Source organism: Nannobrachium achirus (assembly GCF_963921795.1).
Source record: "Nannobrachium achirus genome assembly, chromosome: 9".
NCBI lineage: Eukaryota > Metazoa > Chordata > Actinopteri > Myctophiformes > Myctophidae > Nannobrachium > Nannobrachium achirus.
The window spans coordinates 60,551,222-60,571,734 of NC_137818.1; the positions used below are offsets into that span (position 1 = coordinate 60,551,222).

The following is a 20,513-nucleotide window of genomic DNA, read 5'->3' on the forward strand; positions in this document are numbered from 1 at the left end:
ATTACAATAATATCAATAACCTTTCTGCCTCAATATCCGTACACTGTGCTATTTTCACTCCAAAGTAAACTGTTTGTATTCCTTATCCATGCTCAAGAGGTGAGCTAAAACTAAACACGCAACTGACACATGAGTCAAATGAACCACTTGAACCTTAGCATCCTTATTCTGGTGGCGAACATTAGCCTTGCGACACGCTGTGTAAGCTTGAAGATCTGCAATTTTTTGGCATAGAGATCTTGGAAGAAAAAGCAGTGGGCCTTGTACAGTATAGACTGGGGGACCCCCTGTCAATCAAATATAATATAGGATTTAAGTAGATAAAAATGTAAACCAGAATTTGTATATAGGGTTTAAGTGCTCAATGACAACCGGAGTGCCTGATGGCCACCATGCTGTTAGCTACTGATTGCGATTCGCAGTGAGAAATCTTTCTGCCGTGTGACAACTCGACACGTTGACGTCTGCAGCACAGATCAAAGGACGGAATGGGGGAGGCAATTATTTCAAACGTATCAAAAATAGTCCCAAGTGGGTTGTCATATTAACACTGTAGACAGAACAATGATTATCCTGAGCGCTGCACGTCGGGTGTCGAGGCGTTGCTTCACTGTGATGCATTATTATATACCGTGTTAGGGGTGATTCCAGTCTCTTGATAAGGTCACAGTGCGAGTGTCGAGAGCCAGTGTCAAATACAGTGTCTCTTCTTTATTGCTTCCTTGACTTTTCTCTCTCGGTCTCTCTGAAACTAGAGAATCAGACGATACAATACCCAGCTTCCAAATGTGAGCCAGTGGCTCGTCCAGCTGAGTTCTGACCACTTCTGAATGGTGTGATGTGTTACGTCATCCTGTCGGGAGAGATATAGGCGTATTAGTTCACTGCTGTTGTGCAGAAAGCTTGTATCTCTATGTCAGTGTTTCTCAACCTTTTTACTGCATGGGCACACTTTTCATGTCCCAAGAATCCATGGGCACACCAACATAATACGGGGGGTGTAAATATCGTCACTGTCGGGAAGAAACCTTGTATTTCCAAGTTTCAAATGTGTACGTTTCTTCGCAAAGTAAAGCCCTGCTTCATCATACAAGGCTGTCGCACAACAGTAGTGAAAACAGCAGATCTACAAGCACACAACGCCTCGCACCGCGAGGCGTTGTGTGCTTGTAGATCGGCTGTTTTCACATGTAGGCCTATGCTCTAATGAAAAACATCTCAAAACCAAGATATAACTATTATAATACTATTTCTAGACACTGTTTCATTTGTCCAAAAACATGAGTGTAATGTTATAACAAGAAAAAACAACAATTGATCTGAATCAGATTCATACAAAACATCACACACCTTCATCCTGTGTTCTTTTGGTCTCAAATTGCAACTTTGTAGGCCTATTCAACTCTACAGTATGTGGCATATTTTCAATTCTGTTGTGTCTTGTGTGAGATCTTAATTTTATTGCACATTAAAATAATAAGTAGCATTTGGATAGGGTAGGAGTGGGCAACTTAGATGATGGAGAGGGCCACTATATTTCACAATCACTCCAGAGGGCCACAATGCTAATTGTAAAAAAATAGATCTACAAGCATTGCGACGATCCATTATTTTCACAATTTTTTTTAATTGGAATCCTGTATTCTTTTTAGGTATTTTTTTTTACTGGAATCCTGAAAAGTAACATTATTATTTAATTTCAAATACATTTATATGTTCGTATGTTAACTTTATGAAATGCAAATACATTGACAAAAAAGACTATAGCACTGGTCATTATGCTACTATAGACTGAAGTAATTAAAGTGGGTAACAGCTGAAATCAATAATATATCAGTATTCCGATATTAACCTGCGGGTCTTGGCCACATGTCGAGAGGGCCACTTCACACTCACCCCACAATGCATATAGTGAAAAATAGCTGATCTACAAGCTCAAAACGCGTTGCAGTCTTCTCCCTGTGATGTGGCCCCCTTATGGTTGTGGCCCTAAGCGACCGCTTATGTTGCTTATGCCAGGAACCGGCCCTGACTGGATCCATTGAACACAGGTTCTTTCTTTCCAGTTTCTGAAGAGTAACCGTTTCGGCCATACCGGTACAAGGTTTTCCACCCGACGGCGACGACATACAGTACTGCCACTGTACATAATTTATGTAAGGTCGAAAAGCCAGCTCAATTGCAGAACTCTTCAGTCTTGCGGGCCCTAAAAATATCCAGGCTGAGGTTACATTCTGTCACGGGTTGTTACCATGTCACATAATGTACTGTCAAGTGTTCCACTGGATGTGAGTGCCATGCCATCGTATATAAATAATATAGACTCAAGACTCATATCGTCGCTGTCGGGTAGAAACCTTGTATGTTCAAATCTGTGACTTTTCAGGAAAGAACCTGTGTTCGATCTAATGTAGTTGTGTATTCACAAGCTCTTGTTAATACTTTTCATTAGTTAAATATTCACAAAAACTCTACACACAATAGGAACAGCTGCCATACTGTAAAGAAATTGGGCCCCTTCCTTGTTACCAATGATACTAACTAGTAAGACGCCTCAGGGCGACATGTGACCTCGCCCTAAAGGGCCAATTCTTGGCCATCTGGCCAGTGATGTATATCGGACCAGTTACCCATATATGGAGACCCCTGCATGATATTCAACAATGTGAAGTCAGAACATACCCATATATGGGCATTACCAAAACTATGGGAATTCCCAGGTGCCCTTAATATTGATGACATTGGGACAGGGATCTCCATATATGGGCATAAAACGGACAAGGACGTAATTCATTTGCAAGTGGGACTCGTGATGACATCAGCGATTTCCATATACCGTATGGGCATAAAAGGGACATCAAGCCGGAGTGTGATGTCACAGACTAACCCATTGAACCACAGACAAACCCATAGAACCACAGACAAACCCATAGAACCACAGACAAACCCATAGAACCACAGTGTCAGGCGTGACGTACACCCAGAGATATGCGGACAAGATGTGCCGGTTTTTCATAGTATACTTGCGACCTATGGTCGCAAAAAAAAGGCTCAGTTCCATTCCGGTCAAACAGAGTCAGGGTGCTGATATTGTGCTTGTTGGCTCACTGGAAACACACTGCTACACCAGTGGGTCTCAAAGTGTCCTTGAGGGGTTCCAAATGGCTCTTTATGGGTCTGTAACTCTGAGAGTGTACACATGGAACCCCATTTGAGCACTCTCAGAGCTATAGTGGTCCTTGAAATCAAAATGTTTGAGAACCACTGTGCTACACTAAATGGAACAGAGCCTTAACCCATTCAGAAAGGGTACACATTATTGTGTATCATTATTTTAGGCTTTAACTATTGAAAAATAGCAGATATACAAGCTCACAGCGCGGCACTGAGTGCCGCGCTGCGAGTTTGTAGATCTGTTATTTTTGAAAAATCATGAAAATTAGAATTTTGACCCAATTCTATAAGTGTCCTTCTAAGATTTTTTGAAAAACCTGTGTTTCTGTGTCAGCAATCTGGCCGGCCATCGTCAAAGAAAAGGTGCTCAGTTAGTCTAAGCCTTTTCATGTGAAGGACCCCAAACTGATATTTATTTGTCCAAGGACCCCCATCTCAAAATATTTAGTTCCAGTGACCACCCAGAAGCAAAATTTGATTTACAAATGTTCGCTTTGAAAATACATATATTCAAAGATTTGCACACATTTTCACAACTTTTTCAAAAATAGCAGATCTACAAGCTCGCAGTGAGCTTGTATATCTGCTATTTTTCACTGGTTAAAGCATTCAATAATTCAATTAGAATCATAACACCTGCGAAGGAAGTAAGGAAGGGGCCCAATTTCTTCACATTGTGGCTGCTGTGCAAAGAGCCTATTCAATTCAATACACTTCAGCACTTTAATCTACTTAAAAGAATTATCGAACGGCACAAATAGCCAATCTACAAGCTCACAACGTGTGACACTGTAGTGTGTCAATTTTGTCAAAGTAGGGCATTCATTTACGAAAAATCAAACCTCGGTTCGAAGTGAAGCGGTGGACAGATAAAACCTCTATTCTGAATGTATTTGTGGCTTACTACATATTTTAAACCCTGAAGGCCAAATTATCATGTGAAGCTTGACCAATCCTCAAAGTATCCATTCATCTAACCGGGAGGGACATCGACATTTTGCTTTTTGAAAAAGCCTATTCATTCTGGACTGATATTTTACACGTACGGGACAGGAAAAACCTGTTCATTCTGGCCTGGAGTGACCATATATGGACATAAGGTAACATACTTTGTGTTTTTGAAAAACCCTGTTCATTCTGGACTGAGATCACCATACATGGTAATTAAACGGACATTCTGTTTTTGAAAAAGCCTGTTCATTCTGGACTGAAATGACCATATATGGGCGTGATACATACAAAGCCATTCATTGGAAGCGGTTTTCACCACTTCAAAAATCAAACCTCGGTTCGAAGTGAAGCGGTGAATTTTTATTCTATGTGTTCTAGAGCTATGAAATCTGTGTTCTAGATCTATACATTCTGTGTTCTAGATCTATACTTTCTATGTGCTTTAGTTCTATATTTTTATGAATTCTGAATGAATTAATGATTTTGTCTGGAGGGCCAAATTGTCATGTGAAGCTTGACCAATCCTCAATTCTGCATGCACGGGACAGGTACGGGACACACAAAGCCACTCCTTGGAAGCGGCTTTCACCGCTTCGAAAATCCAATATATACATAAGAGGTTGAACTATGCAGATAGAAGGTTTCTGCCCGAACACCAACGACATAATCTCACAGACGCGTGGTGGTGACCTCACCTCGTCCTCGTCCATATAGTCCACGCTGGAAGTGAACACAGAGCCCAGGTATGCCAGGTGGAGGACTGCCAAGGCGCTGAACACGGCATTAATCACGTACACCCACAGTGTCTGCAGAGACAGGGAATTATGTAGGGAATTACAGTAGGAGGCAGGGGTGTGGTACCAAATCCTGGGCCCTGGGTACAAGGATTCACTGCGGGCCCCCCACATGAATGTTCTTCATAGGGGGAGGGGGTATTAGGCATTATTTTGTCCTCTGACTATCGAAAAATAGCAGATATACAAGCTCACAGCGCGGCTGTGAGCTTTTTTTTTTTTTTTTTAATCTATGTTTCTATGTAAGTGGTGCTCAAACCTTTTCATGTGAAGGACCCCCAAAATGATATGTATTTGGCCACGGACCCCCATCTCAAAATATTTAGTTCCAGGGACCCCCCAGGAGCAAAATTTGAGTTACAAATGTTCGCTTAAAAAATACATGTATTCGAAGATTTGCACACATTTTCACGACTTTTAAAAAATAGCAGAACTACAGCTCAAGTATATAAAATAATTAAGGCCCCTCCACCTTGGGCCCTAGTGACTCAGTCCCACTTTCCTCCCCCTTGTGACGCCCCTGGTAGGAGGAACACAACACAACGCCTGTTCACATTTGCAAGTGCGCAAGATCAGAAGGAAAAAATACAATTAAAATCAATGCAAGATTGGAACATACAGTAAGTTAAGATCAAGTCAGCAGTGCATACAGACAGTAGCTATGGTGCACTGCTTTCTTTTGAAATACTTAATTATTTCTCCTATCCACAGCCTTTCAAGTGCAAATAAACAATCAATTCATCTTTCTATTGAGCCGGCAGATAATTAGATGTTTTTTTTCTTCATGTGATTGACAGTGTAGTAGTAGAAATTTGAAGGCTTGATTATGTGATAACAAACAAACAACATCAAAGCTCACGGCTAATGAATGAAAGTCGAGACAATATAGAATCTTATCTCTAGAAAAACAAAAGGAAAGAGAAGAAACCAACACAAGTTACCTTTTTGTTCTGGTGTGTGCAGTTTGGTTGGCAATTCTTTGACAGCACACATGCATCAAAAATGGCTGCAAGCCTCTTTCGCAATACTGAAACACAGTACACCAGCACAGAGGAGCATTACAATGAAGCTAGACGAATCATTTACTTTACATCCATGAAATGTGTATATCAAAATACTACAGTGATTAGACACATAATGCAATAGTGGGTGATATTAACCATAATGGCAAAGCTAAGCATTTTCTCTAAATCAGTGGTTCTCAACCTGTGGGTCAGGGCCCTCAGGGTGGTCCCCAAATAATGTTGGCGGTTCCCCAGATGATCAACCTAATGTGCAACATTGTTTTCTCACTCAACAGTAAACAAACCGACATAAAGTTTAAGCGTATAGAGGGTAAATGTACATTTCTAAAGTGACAATTTAAGGACTTTGTAATACCTCTAAAATGACAAATTAAAGGGGCACTCCACCACTTTACAACCTATCTTCATATAATAGGTCCTCACTAATGTTCATGATAAAATATCACCATTTTTTTTCTACTCAGTTTGGGTCTCATAGGAGAGCTGTGGGTGGGTCAAATCCTTCTACCGGTGACATCATCAATGGGAAATGCAAGCTAATAGAAACTGCAGGCTTTCTATTCCTGAAAAAGTTGCAATGTTAAAGTGGAAGCCATTGTTCTTGTGATAATACAAATCTAAATATTTCTTTTCAAAAATATTATTTAATATTTTTTTGTCAAACGATGATGTCACCGGTAGAAGGATTTGACAGCTCTCCTATGAGACCCAGACTGAATAGAAAAGAATTGTGCTATTTTATTATGAACATTAGTGAGGACCTATTATATGAAGACAGGTTGAAAAGTGGTGAACTACTCCTTTAAACATTGGCAGGAGGCATAAATTGTGAAAATAGCCGATCTACATGCTCACAACGCCATGTAGACCTGCTATTTTCACAATAGAACCAACCGTGTTATGCAAAATGTAATGCCTCAACTCTTAGTTGGGGTCGCGGCCTGAAAAGGTTGAGAACCGCTGCTCTAAATGGACACAGGTACTTGTTTAGAATGGAGTGGACATTAAACAGACACTTACCATGCTCAACGTACGTGATGAACCCAAGAGACAGCAGCACTGCTCCCAGATGGAAACTCAAACCCTACCCAACACATTACAACACAATTGATTGACCTATTGATTAATTGATTGACTGATTGTCTTGATGATACTTTAGTTTGCCAAAAAAAGGTTTCGCATCACTAGTACTGTAGCACCATTTGTTGCCAAAGACAAAACAAGCCAAATACATAATAGCCTACACTTAACATCACAATCACACAATACACAACAATCAGGCCTGTTAATGTACATTTGACCTGAGATTGTGCTCTGTACATTCAGGAAACGGTTGGAGTCTTAGTATGTTATTATTGTAGGATGATTCATCGAATTTCTAAAGCGGCTGGCCAGCAATCATTAAGCACATTTCCATTTGCTGGTTGCAGCTTTCTGTTTCAATATCATTTATTTCTTTTTTGCAGCTTTAAAGTGGTGCACATACTGTGCATTTGACCAAGTAGTACCACAATACAACAGAACACACAAGGACTGGAGCAGCACAAGGTCTGTTTAGACATGAAACTCACGTGTAGCAATGCACTGGCTGTGTAGGTCACAAGGATAGCCGAGAAGGTACCGAATTTGAGGGCGCTCTTGAAAACGTCTGTGAAAAGAGACAATTATGGTTTGCTTCGCCATGTTTATTTAAAGAGTTACTTGTAATTTCCTTAACAGTGGAAGAGGAACGCAAAACATGGATGCTTCCAGCATTACAATTAAAAGTTGAAGATTTTTTGAAGAAAAGTTGATTTCTGACTTGAAAGATATCGCTCTATTGTATGAAGTTTATGTGAAAGACATCTCTAGTCTACATAAGATGACACATTGTCATCTTATGTAGGTGGCAGAGACTTCCCATGGCATTTTAGAGGACAACTTGAGGAAGGAATTAATGTCAGATTTACATTTAATCACTTATTCTTATATTATATTCTTAGGTGGTTAATCAGACTAATCATCTAGAAATGTAATCGATAGTAGCAGCCCTAGTCCTCCGTCACAGTAGAACAACAGGATTCACAATTAAATATCAGCTACTTCGGCCTTCAACCCTCCCGACTCACAGGTGTGGAGAAAGCGAGACATGGGTACGTTCCAGGAGGACACCACCTCCACCATGGACCTGGGGAACTCGATGTTCAGGGGCTTGGCTACAGTCATATCCCTGGAATACAAAAGAGGGGCGTTATGAGGGACTTGAACAAGGGTCAGTGTAACATCAAATTAACCTTTTCTTTATGTTGTCGCATTTAAATCTGACCATTTGAGGTTTTCTTTCTCCTCCGTGAAGCCGGCCCCGGCCAGAGTGGTGGTTGTCTCGCTCAAGTAACCGACAAAGTAGTTACTGAAGTGGAAAGAGACTGCATTCTCATAAGCCAACAGCCACCTGAGAAATAGAAATAGAATTTAGTCACAGACATAGTGACTAAATTAAAAACTGAAACACAACTGAATTAATCGCAGATAATACAACACTGTGAGAGTTGTCAAACATACCTGGCAATAGAACCTCTGAAAAGCAAATGTACAGAAGAGAAAGGTTTTAGAATTATATCTCACCAGTTACACACACGTATTCATACAAATCATCACTGTTGGGTGGAAACCTTGTATGTACAAAACTTTGAAGAAAATGGAAAATGGAAAAAGGAACATGCATTACAATGGATGAAATGTTATTATTTAGTCATAAGCTTTTGTTAATGCTTTTTATTGGTTAAATATTTATAAAGCCCACAAACAGACTTTACCATTTTGAACCCAGTGTCCCTATTTTGGGTATGTCATTGTAGGAGAAAAGAATTGCTTTTCAAATATGTTAAAGATTAGCTGTTCTGACAGCAACTAAATTACGTCACAGCAGGTAAACAGGAGATTTACACACAGGACAAAACCATATCATTGTTGTCGGGTGGAAACCTTGTATGTCCAAAACCGTTCATTTTGTATTTATCATTTTAAAAATGAACTAAACTGGTGAAAACAGCTGATCTACCAGCACACAACGCCTCGCACCGCGAGGCGTTGTGTGCTTGTAGATTTGCTGTTTTCACTGCTTTTGTGCGACGGCCTTGTATGATGAAGCGGGGCTTTACTTTACGAAAGAACATACAATATTGAAAATTGGAGATACAAGGTTTCCGCCCGACAGTGACGTTATGAGACTGAGGACAAAGAGTGTACAATAGTAGCTTATGTTGTGTGGCAAAGGCCAATACACTAACCTGATCTTCCTTCTCTTTTTGCTGTGGGCGTAGCATGTAACGGGAAGAAGAAAAACATAGCACAAATTAAACAACACTTGGCGGTGCAAAGCCTGCCACAACAACATCTCTTGTTCTAATTCCTGAGATATGTGACCTATTATTATGCAGGCAAAGTCTGACCTTGATTGTGACCTTGACCTTTTTGACCCAAAAAGTTAAGTCCTCAGGGCAGCCAACTAATGAATCCCACCAAGATTCATGAATATTTGCCAATCTACTGCCAAATTATTTCACCCGTACACGACAGTCTTGCACACTGAATAGATGATCTACAACAGGGGTTTTCAAAGTGGGTGACGGGGCACCCTGGGGTGTCCAGGGGTGCCGCAAGATCATTTGATAATATTTGGAATTTATTTGGACACAAATATGATTTAGTATAATTTTAAACTTGAAGTACAAAGTTATTTTCAGTCAGTTCTAACCAAAATGGCTATTATCTCAATGTTTTCCTTGCAGCAAGCCGAGAAAACAATCCAAGCTAGATAATAACCAGGAGGTTTGAGTTGCTGTGATTTATTTACCTTCGCAGCAGCTTGTCTCCAAAGACGGGTATGAAGTATGGGAACAGGTAGGGGGCAACACAGTTGGAGATAACCAGACAGACCTGGCTCTTCACCCAGGAAATGGACACTTTCCACAACCACGCCAAGCTCTGGCCCCGGGGGAAAGACAGAAAGAAAATGACGATTTTAAAGAGAGGTGCCAATCCACATCCACGATTGTTTTAAATCAGGGGTCTTCAACGTTTTCAGACCAAGGACCCCTTAGTTGAGAGAGAGATGAAGCAGGGACCCCCCCACAAGCTTTTCATAGATACCATATAGTTTCATCTTTTGACACCACAATCATCAGTGTATTTTGGATTCATGTAAATTTTTGTTTTCAGATATTTAACCAATTGAACCGTCAATACTTAAAAAACTTGACCTTTCACTCTGTACTTAGTCTGCTCTTTTTCCCCTCTACACCAAAACTCTTTGCCGAAAATAGCCGATCTACAAGCTCACAACGCCTCGCAGCGCGAGGCGTTGTGAGCTTATAGATCTGCTATTTTTGGCTAAAGTCCCCCGAATATGGACGCTAGGATTCAAGTGGTTAATATATAAAAGGAGGGGGAGAAAAGGTTTCTATCACACAAAGATTTGGAGGACCCCCTTTAGTGACTCTGAGGACCCCCTAGGGGTCCCGGACCCCCTGTTGAAGACCCCTGTTTTAAATCATTCTCAACCATTCTTACCCAAAAACATAAGGCTTACCAGCTTACGTCCTTCTAGTGCCTCTTTGTAACTGTTGAAACTGATCCAGGGACCAAAGATGACTGTACCCACAAAGTAAATGTAGCCCATGAACTCCATGGGCGAGGGCACACTGGTCACCACGCCGCTGTCCAAATCAAAGGCCAGAGAGATGGCTTTCATGGCAACCACCATCTGGGAACCTGGGAAGTAGAACACCCAGCGTTCAGGATATTGACCACATTTCATGACAGATCCATCATCATCGATGGAAATCTGAGCTAAGCAGACGTGCATTGTACGGTCAGAACTCAATACTGTAAATATCAATTTATCCACCTGACATCCCTATGTTGGGTATGTCAATATAAACATGGATGTTCAAAGCAAATTCAGTTCTTAAAAAAAAAAAGAAACACCCACAACCCTGAAAGGACCTAAATATCGTCACTGTGGGCAGAAACCTTGTATCTCCAAGTTTCAAATTTCTAAGTTTTTCTGTAAAGTAAAGCCTTGGTACCTCAAACAAGACTATATTGCACAAAACTAGTGACAATAGACGATCTACAAGATGTAGATTGGCTATTTTCACTAGTTTAGATCATTTTTAAAATGATAAATACAAAATGAACGGTTTTGGACATACAAGGTTTCCACCCGACAACGACGATATGTTCAGTGAGCCAGTGAGTCTCAAACCTTTAGGCCCACAAACCCCCACAACCCTGAAATAGGTGCTCTACAAGCGTCGCATCAACATATTGTGATCTTGTAATTCGTCTATCTTCACAAAAAATATATAGAACTTACAGTAAATGGTTATACTCTGTTGCACGAGGGTGACTGAAAATCTGTTCTTTTCAGGCAAGTAACACCAGCGTACCACTCCTATAAATTAAGCTCAAGCGCCTCCAGAAGTGAGCTTACCTCTCATCTTGTGCCAGGTGGTAGTATCCATCATGTGAAGCTCTCTGCACAAATGAGACAAAAGCAATCGTTTCGGTTTTGATAAAGTCGTCACCACACGTCGTCACCACTGAAACACAACGGCTTTGATTTATCAATAGCCTCCACTGACGACAGACTCTCCCCAACTTCAAGCGGCACCGAGTGCTGTGCTGTGAGCTTGTAGATCTGCTATTTTTGATAGCTATTTTTGATAGGTCACGGACCCCCATCTCAAAACATTTAGTTCCAGGGACCACCAGAAGCAAAATTTGAGTTACATACCGGTATGTGCGCTTCAAAAATACTCATATTCAAAGATTCGCACACATTTTCACGACTTTTCATATAACATCAGATCTACATGCCCGCAGCGCGGCACTCAGTGCCGCACTGTGAGCTTGTATACTGTATATGCTTTTTTTCACCAGGCTCTCTCTTACCCCAGCAGGAGGTAGATGAGGACGGTGATGGAGAGGAAGGTGCCGCGGATGCTGGAGTGGCGGCACAGGAACAGGATGAGGTAGCAGAGCAGGCTGAGGAGGACCACCCAGATCATGTGCAGCTCGAAGAACAGGTAGAGCGCGTAGAAGCCCCCCGCCACCGTGCTCAGGTGTTTCATGAAAGACGGGAGGCCTGTTTGAGGCGAGAAAGAGACAGTCAGCGATGGAAGAAGAACTGACATTGTACACCTTGTTGTAGAAGTAGTCTGTTACACAGCACAACTTTGGAATTCGAAAATGCTTAAAGGACAACTTTAGTTTTTTACAACAAGGGTTCATATTTTAGATTGTAATTAAAGAATATAAAAGATGAGTGTTAAAATTATTTCATTTACTTCTTTCTATTGTTTTAGAGATTCTTATTTCAGTGGTTGGGGGCATGCGTACAAGTACTAAATATGTCATTTTACACAGAATAAGCCCATTCCCAAGATACAAAGCAACCTTTCATGGTTGGATGTGACTTATGGCTTATGGGGGCTAGAAGTGTTACTGTAAATAGCAATAAAGAAACTGCTGGCTTATTGTCTAAAAAGACATATTTAGCCACTTGTACGCATGCCCCCATGCGTACACATGCCCCACATTTTAGCACAGTAAACGGGATAAAACAATAGAACGAAGCAAATGAAAACATTTGAACACTCACTTTTTCTTTTCTCTAATTACAATCTCAAATATGAACTCTTGTTGTAAAAAACCAAAGTTGTCTTTTAAAGTACCAAAAAGTTAAAGTAGGTACTCATTCTGCAGAAGGTCCTATTTATCAAGTTTTAATAGAATGTACAAAAATCCTTTGAAATTAGCTGATAGATTGGCTATTTTCAAATTGCCAAAGTGAATAGGTCTGAGGTGGTTTTGTAATAATAATCAAAATCTACAACGTAAACTTGTTTTCAAATAATCATTGTGGAGTAAAAATACAATATGTGCCTTTGAGATGTAGTGGAGTAGAAGTATAAAGTATTGCCTATTGAAAGTAAGTAATAAGTAATAATACCTCAGAACTGTACTTAAGTACAGTACTTGTGTACCTGTACTTTAGTTACGGCACTTTACATCACGGGAAGACAATGGCAAAAATGAGAGAAGCCTATCGCACAGATCGCTGTGAGATGAGATCGTCTTTAAATAACTGATATACAAAAATATAGCTAAACCAGCCGATGTACAGTAAGTACAAGCTCTGTAGAAGAGCTTTTAGATCTGCATTTTTCCCCCTCGAAAATCGGTTATTTTATTACAAATACATTTCTTTGCTATATAATCAATTCAAATCGATCAGTTGGATGTAACTGCTGCACCTCTTACCCCAGGGGTTTTCAAAGTGGGTGACGGGGCACCCTGGGGTGCCGTGACGGCAGTCCAGGGGTGCCGCGAGATAACGTGATCATATTTGGAATTTATTTGGACACTTGAAAAAATATTATTTAGTATAATTTTAAACTTGAAGTACAAAGTTATTTTCAGTCAGTTCTAACCAAAATGGCTATTATCTCAACGTTTTCCTCGCAACACAATCACTAAAATATCGTCACTGTCGGGCAGAAACCTCGTATCTCCGAGTTTCTTTTGGTAAAGCAAAGCCCTGCTTCATCATACAAAACTGTCGCACAAAACTAGTGAGGCGTTGTGTGCTTGAAGATCGGCTGTTTTCACTAGTTTAGTACATTTTATAGATGATAAAAACAAAACGAACGGTCTTGGACATACAAGGTTTCCACCCGACAACGACGATATGCTATAAATATAAGGTGCTGGGAGTGAAAATTATAATGTAGGGGTGCCTCGGTTTAAACAAATATTTATGGGGTGCCCTGAGACAAAAAGGTTTGGGAACCCCTGTCTTACCCAACATCCAGAGGAGCCGGCACAGCAGGCAGATGAGCAGCAGCTGCCAGACCTGCTCCAGACCCTGCTGGGCGGTGGGCAGCAAGCAGCCCTGGAAGAGCTCCTGGAAGAACTCCTGTCGGCCGAACGCTCCCATCACTCCACCTGAGGAGGAGAGGAGAGAAATAGGACCTAAGTACAGGGTTCCCACACATTTTTACCAATTCATTTCCAAAACTTTTCCAAAACTTTTTCCAGAATATTTAACCCGATTTCCAGGACTATATAACAATAATTCAGCTCAATAACGAGTCGCTTACTCCTATGTGCAATGCAAAAAGACAGGTAGGGTATGCCAGTGGTTCTCAACCTTTTCAGCCTGTGACCCCCGAAAAAATCATATTTGAACTGGGGACCCGGCACCCTGCCGAGCACTAAGAGTTGAGGAATTTTGTATAAAACGGTTCTATTGTGAAAATAGCAGATCTACATGCTCACAACGCCTCGCAAAGGCTATTTTCACAATTTCTGCCTCTATATCTTTGACAATTTGGCCCATGTTAAATTGGTCATTTCAGAGGTATTAACAAAATTAAAAACCAAAGAGAATGCATAGCTATTTTTCCAGGACTTTCCAGGACCCTTGATAAATTCCAAAACTTTTCCAGAACTGAAAAAAGATTTTTCTAATTTCAAAATATTTCCAGGAATTTCATGACCGTGGGAACCCTGTAAGTATATGTTCAGTGAGCAAGTGAGTCTCAAACCTTTAGGCCCACGAACCCCCACAACCCTGGGTATACAAATGGAACCAGGAATAATATGATATAATATATTCCTGAAGAAGATCCAACCGGATCGAAACGTTGAAGCAGTAAAACCAGTGGAGCTGAGAAGAAACCAGTGTTCATTCTTCAGTAGGGTCCTAATACTCTTGCTAGGGACCCCTGGCCCCGGCTAGAACCCCCCTTCAAGGACCCCTGGCCCTGGGGGTCCCCAGGCCCCACTATTTGAGAACCACTGCAGTGAGCTATACTATTTCACATATACACTGTATGCCCACTGTCTGTCTCGCTATAAATCTGGTGATCATATATACACATATCATGCAAACCTTTTGAATTGTCAGTCATATAGTGCCTGTCATGGAATGCAACTTTAAATCTCAGTATACTGTAGCAGCCTGAGCCTATTTAACAATCATTGTCAGATGCCCTTCTTATCCAACAAGAGATCAGAACCCTGTCAACAAACAATAAGTTAAATAATAATAACTGTTTAGTCCACTTCAGGTTTTTTTCTGGTCATGTCACTTGAATAGAGAGCAATGAGTGCTACAAAGTTACAAGGGTAGCAGGTAAACATCAAACCTAGTATACTGTATGTTTATGTTAGCATGTGGGGACATTATCAAACACTTTTTTCCTGACTATATCTACTGCATAGTACTGTGTTCTATCCATCTGTCATTCAATGTTATATGAGATACTTAAATGGTTTCCTGTAGAAATAAGCTTAGTCTTTTCTAGGATCTCCTTTTAGTAGACCTTGTACCAGTGAACTGTACCGTCATGAAACTGTACTTTTTCCTATGCAAACTTCTTCTAATAAAGTCTTCAAATCAATCAATGTGACTATACAACACATAAAGCAACTAACAACACATGTCATGATATGCATGATTTTTGCATTAATAATAGACTAATAATAGGTCAGAATCAGAATAATATGAATAATAGGTAAACTACTTTAATTCATTATTCATCAGATGTGTAGGTTATTTATATAAAAAAAACACATGTTAATTTGGGATAAATGCAAATCACGTCACAAAAATCACAAGGATGTGCAGGTCAAATAATCTTTACAGAAGAGAAGCCTAGGAGGCCTATACTGGTCGGCTATTATAGACCATGACACAAAAACACCCCGAATTACGCCTGCAGAGAGAGCACTGAACCGATTAATTTAATCTTATATGTCATCATATGTCCTTCTATGAGGCATGTTCTCTCCGCAATGCAGTCGACCCAGCTGCGAGGAGACGTTCCTGGCTGTCATCACAGCTGCACGATAAAGCGTAGGCTATAGCGATATATGCCGGTTAGGTTAACTTGAAAGGAATCGGCGTGCTGCAGCCTTAGTACAGTACAACCCTACAGTACAGTGGCTCTAGCCTACTGATCATTTGACACTGTATGTGCTTGCTCGAGCTTGTTTAATTAACCTAGTGTCCTAGTCGGCAGGATTTATAGTTTTCAACATCAACAACATAGTCTACTTGACCGTAAGCCTACGAATGTGTCCATTTTAACTGCGAAAAAGAGCTGATCTACAAGCTAACAACGAGTCGCGTTGTTAGCTTGTAGATCAGCTCTTTTTTCGCAAAGGGACACATTGACCACCACCAGAAAATAAAGCTAACTTACCGTCTCAAAGAAGCGTTTTCTTGTGGTGTGTTCCGGTAAGCAGCACGAATAGCCTTCTAGCGTCCTCCGTTTATTATAAGGGACACGTCCCTTATAATAGTGCTGCTGGGGAGACGTCTGTGATTCTTTCATGCACGGACACTCGGTTCGGTCCAGCTGATGCCTATCTGGATGAGGATGGATGGATGGATGAGCACCATTCACACAGCTGCATCAGGACCACTGGAGACACGCACACATGCATCCTTTAGCCAATCCTCTGTCTTGGATTCGATGACGGCGTCCAATCGTTGCTGTGGGGGGTAGCACAAAGTGACAGCCTCATGCGCCAATCATCATCATTTACTGACGACAAAGGACCGCCTACTTTCTAAGATTTTTTGTTTTGTTTTACATTATGGTGATTATGGTGGTGATAGAGTCACAACAAACGAAAAGCACATATGTTATTATTAATTATGTTGTTAGATGTAGAATAGCGCCTCCACGGGGCCACGAAGCTGTTAGACTACATCTACATTCCAAGTCAGGCCCTATTCTGGCACGCTCGAGTGTGGCATAAACTGGCATTTTACTGGTTGAAATCACTACCAAATCCAAATTACGGTATTAGTTATTATATAGGATCAAATGGATGCCATCTTTCAGCAAGGGAATGGTCTCGTTGATCTCCAAGCCGCTGCATCACACAACATTTGCCAAGGTCACAATGCAAATACAAGCAATCATGATACATAAATAGGCTACAGAGTAGAACACATACAGTAGAGATTGTGTTACGCTCATGTTAACATGTACCCTTAAATGTAAAGTCTGTCGCTGCCCTCTTATGGTCAGAAACGGGAGTGCAGCTTAAATACAATCAGATGCATTCCTGGAGGAAAATCTCTGTCTGGAAGCCAATGCTATGTATGTATGTGATAATGTGAATATTGTATTATTATTTTAAAATAACCAAGAGGCAAGTCATTATGAGAACAAAATTATTCATCATTGGTGGCCTGGCAATCCACACACACACACACACACACACACACACACACACACACACACACACACACACACACACACACACACACACACACACACACACACACGTTAGTCTGCACAAGCTACTTATCAACAGTAGAGGGCGCCACACGTTTTGTGAGTATTGTAAATTACACAAGATACTTTTTCCCTTCTCGTCGTTGGTGGATAATTTAATAATAATGTATTGGAATGACTCTGGACTACATTATTAGTGAGAAATGCATTATGTTTAGATGTTGATATGGTTATGTGGGTCTGGCCCGGGTAGTCGGGTTGTTTACCGGCCTTGTCTCGTTGTAGTTAGCCATTGTTGCTAATTCATTGGTATGGAAAAAGAGTACCGTATGTCCACAGAGCAGCCCAGCCAGAAACTTTAAATACAATTTAAAAGATACGAATTAAATTAATTGATAATTATAATTATTTAATAATACCTGGATTTGGTAAATAAGTGGGCCTAAAACGAACAAAAAGCCGAAATTAAATAAATTACTGAGCATGTTTTGATTTTTACCGGAGATGGTAAGGAGCGGAAGGAGCACGCTGATTGGCCGACTCAGTCACGTGTGCACACGCGTAGCAATCAGCGGGCCAATGGCGTTGCGCGAATCCGCGCGTGGACCAGGCGCAGGTGTTTAAATGACACCAGCGGTTCAGGAGCTGTCAGATCAGATGCTTTCAGAACCTTAACTGGATCAGTCACGCATCACCAGCTCCGACTTGAGACGTTGTCTTGGTTTTCAACCCAACCTAACGAACTCGTTTGAGCGGTTTTCACCTTCAACTTCACCTTCACCTTCATCTACAGTTTGGACAGTTTTGACACTTGACTTTTCTTCCTTTTTTGGGCGTCGAAGTCAAGTTCCTCGTCGACCCGGTCGACGACTGGTTGACGGTTGACTCGACCGTCAGCCAGTTCTACCGAGAGGGTAAGTTGACATGTTACCATTTTTCTTCAAAATGCTATCTTAACTGAATTGTGTGTTTACATTTTGAAAAATGACAGCGTGTTGTCATTGGAAGTCACTCGCTGTCGTCCTGCCGCTTGGAGCTTGTGTCATATTTGAGTTTATGGTGATGTTTGGTGAGTTTTGATATCCGTTAGCCAGTGTTTTGATTTAAAAAAATGACATGCATGTTGTCGTTTGCCGGGAAATCACTCGAGTCGTCGTGTCGCTTGTCATATTTTAACTGTTATGGTGATGTTGGGGGAGTTTTTGTGACAGTTGTCAGTTAACTAATGTTTTCATTTAAAAAGGGGGTCTCACAGCATGTTGTCGTTAGGAATCACTCAAATCGTCGTGTCGTTTGTCATATTGAACTATTATGGTGATGTTAGGTGAGTTTTTATGACAGTTAACTAAATGTTTTAATTTAAAAAGCGGGGCTCACAGCATGTCGTTGGGAATCACTCAAATCGTCGTGTCGCTTGTCGCTTATTGAACTGTTATGGTGATGGTGGGTGAGTTTTTGTGATTGTTAGACAATGTTTTCTTTAAAAAAAAAAGGGGGGGGGGGGCTCACAGCATATTGTCGTTGGGGAATCACTCAAGTCGTCTTTTCGCTTGTCAAACATATCCGTTAAGCTTTGAGTTTGAACTGCTTGGGTGCCTTTTGGTAGCTTGGTATTTGGTTTAAGATGACAAGCTCAATTTCAAACCACATTGATGCTTTAAACTGAAATGTAATGCGTTTTTTCTTCATAGAATTACATTGTTCCCCCTCTTGCTTGTTGGTCTTGGTCTCAGTGTGTGTGTGTTTTTTTTTTAATCTCTGCTGGATTATGGTCATGGTGACACATCGATTATAGATTTGCTTTGCCCACTGTACTGGTTAAAACTGTCCTCTACCATGTTGCTCTGGATTGGGATTTATGGTCAGAAGTAGCCCTGAATACAGGACTCTCATCTCATGTATATGAGAGTCCTGTATTCAGGGCTAGGTCAGAAGGACCCGTCATTGTACTTAATATTTACTGTAGTCTATTTCGTGGTTATCTTTAGCTTCACCTATGGTACAGCATTAATACATCTTCGTTTACATAACTATCCTTGGGAAACTTCTCTCATAGCCTTTTCAGATCTACAAGTGATTTGGTGCATTGTGAGCTTGTAGATTTGCTATTTTCCCTATTGCTATTTTATTTGAAATATCCCTTTATAGAAATGTCAGATCTACAAGTGATTTGGTGCATTGTGAGCTTGTAGATTTGCTATTTTCACTATTGCTATTTTATTTGAAATATCCCTTTATAGAAATGTATTGGAGTCAAAAGTAAAAAGTATGCAGGCAGTATGCAGTAGTAGTATTTCATTTTGGACTGAATGACCTTGACCTTCAATCCAAACTGCCACATTGTCTTTGATAAAGTCAGCCAAGGGCCACACAGGACAATTTATTGGATTGAAGTTTGCATTTAGTTAAAACAGCATGAATTTGGTTGACAGTTTTACAGCTGTATTTTATCACTCTGGTGTACTCTGGGGTTACGATGAAAAGATTACTTACTGTAGCCTACATAAAACAATCCACTTCAATTCAGTATTAACTTTTAAATTTGGCTATAGTATGTACTGTAGTTATTAATGACTTAGTAGGTTACTAATAAAACACCTTTTATTAGGTTAGACCTTTTCCTTGTTACATTATAAACAATTAACTTTGTAACATTTGATTACACTTTGATGTAATATGGATGTAAATATTAATTACTATTAATTGTAATAAAGTTAAATGCATTTGCTTCAAAACAATTAACATAATGCTGTTGCCTTTTTAGAATTTAGATTTTATGGGGGGGTGTACATTTAGTTTTTCCTTTTGAGGAATGTGCGGGTCGGATTGAGATGGTCAAAGGGCCGGTTGCGGTTGGGCTCTACGTTGCCCATGTGTGCTTTAGTGACTCCAATTTTAGTGGTGTTTGGTTGTCAGTATGTACACTACAGTAAGTGTTTTATGGAGTTTTCAGTTTTAAGCATGGAATGTATGTAACATAACATGTCTGCCTCTTGGCTAGCGCATATTGTGCTTGCAAAAGAGACTTGGGGGGTAACATGTCATTTAATATTTATTGATTAGCTATAATGGGCCAAATTTGATTGTATGGTTAAATTAGTTAAAGGTCTTACAGTCTCATTCTGGCTAAATTAACTTGGCCATCACTTGTCACATGTTATGTTCAATTTGAAACGGGGACAAAATGCAGCAGGCTCTAAATCTGTCACATGAACTACAAGGTTGCTTGCCAAAAAGCTTGTAGATGTGTCATACCACGCAAGTGT

The 20,513-nt window shown here is 40.5% G+C and overlaps 1 protein-coding gene across 1 annotated transcript; it reads right to left on the bottom strand.

Moving 5' to 3' along the window:
- Positions 1-751: 751 nt before the first annotated feature.
- LOC308290612 (protein-serine O-palmitoleoyltransferase porcupine-like) lies at positions 752-13,928 on the bottom strand (the record flags this gene model as incomplete). Its single annotated transcript, XM_080732519.1, has 13 exons — positions 752-853; positions 4,821-4,931; positions 5,861-5,946; positions 6,965-7,028; positions 7,516-7,592; positions 8,053-8,153; positions 8,250-8,375; positions 9,208-9,234; positions 9,780-9,910; positions 10,515-10,696; positions 11,421-11,464; positions 11,882-12,074; positions 13,793-13,928. 13 exons carry the CDS (start codon positions 13,926-13,928, stop codon positions 752-754), a joined length of 1,380 nt encoding a protein of 459 aa, XP_080588645.1.
- Positions 13,929-20,513: the final 6,585 nt, after the last annotated feature.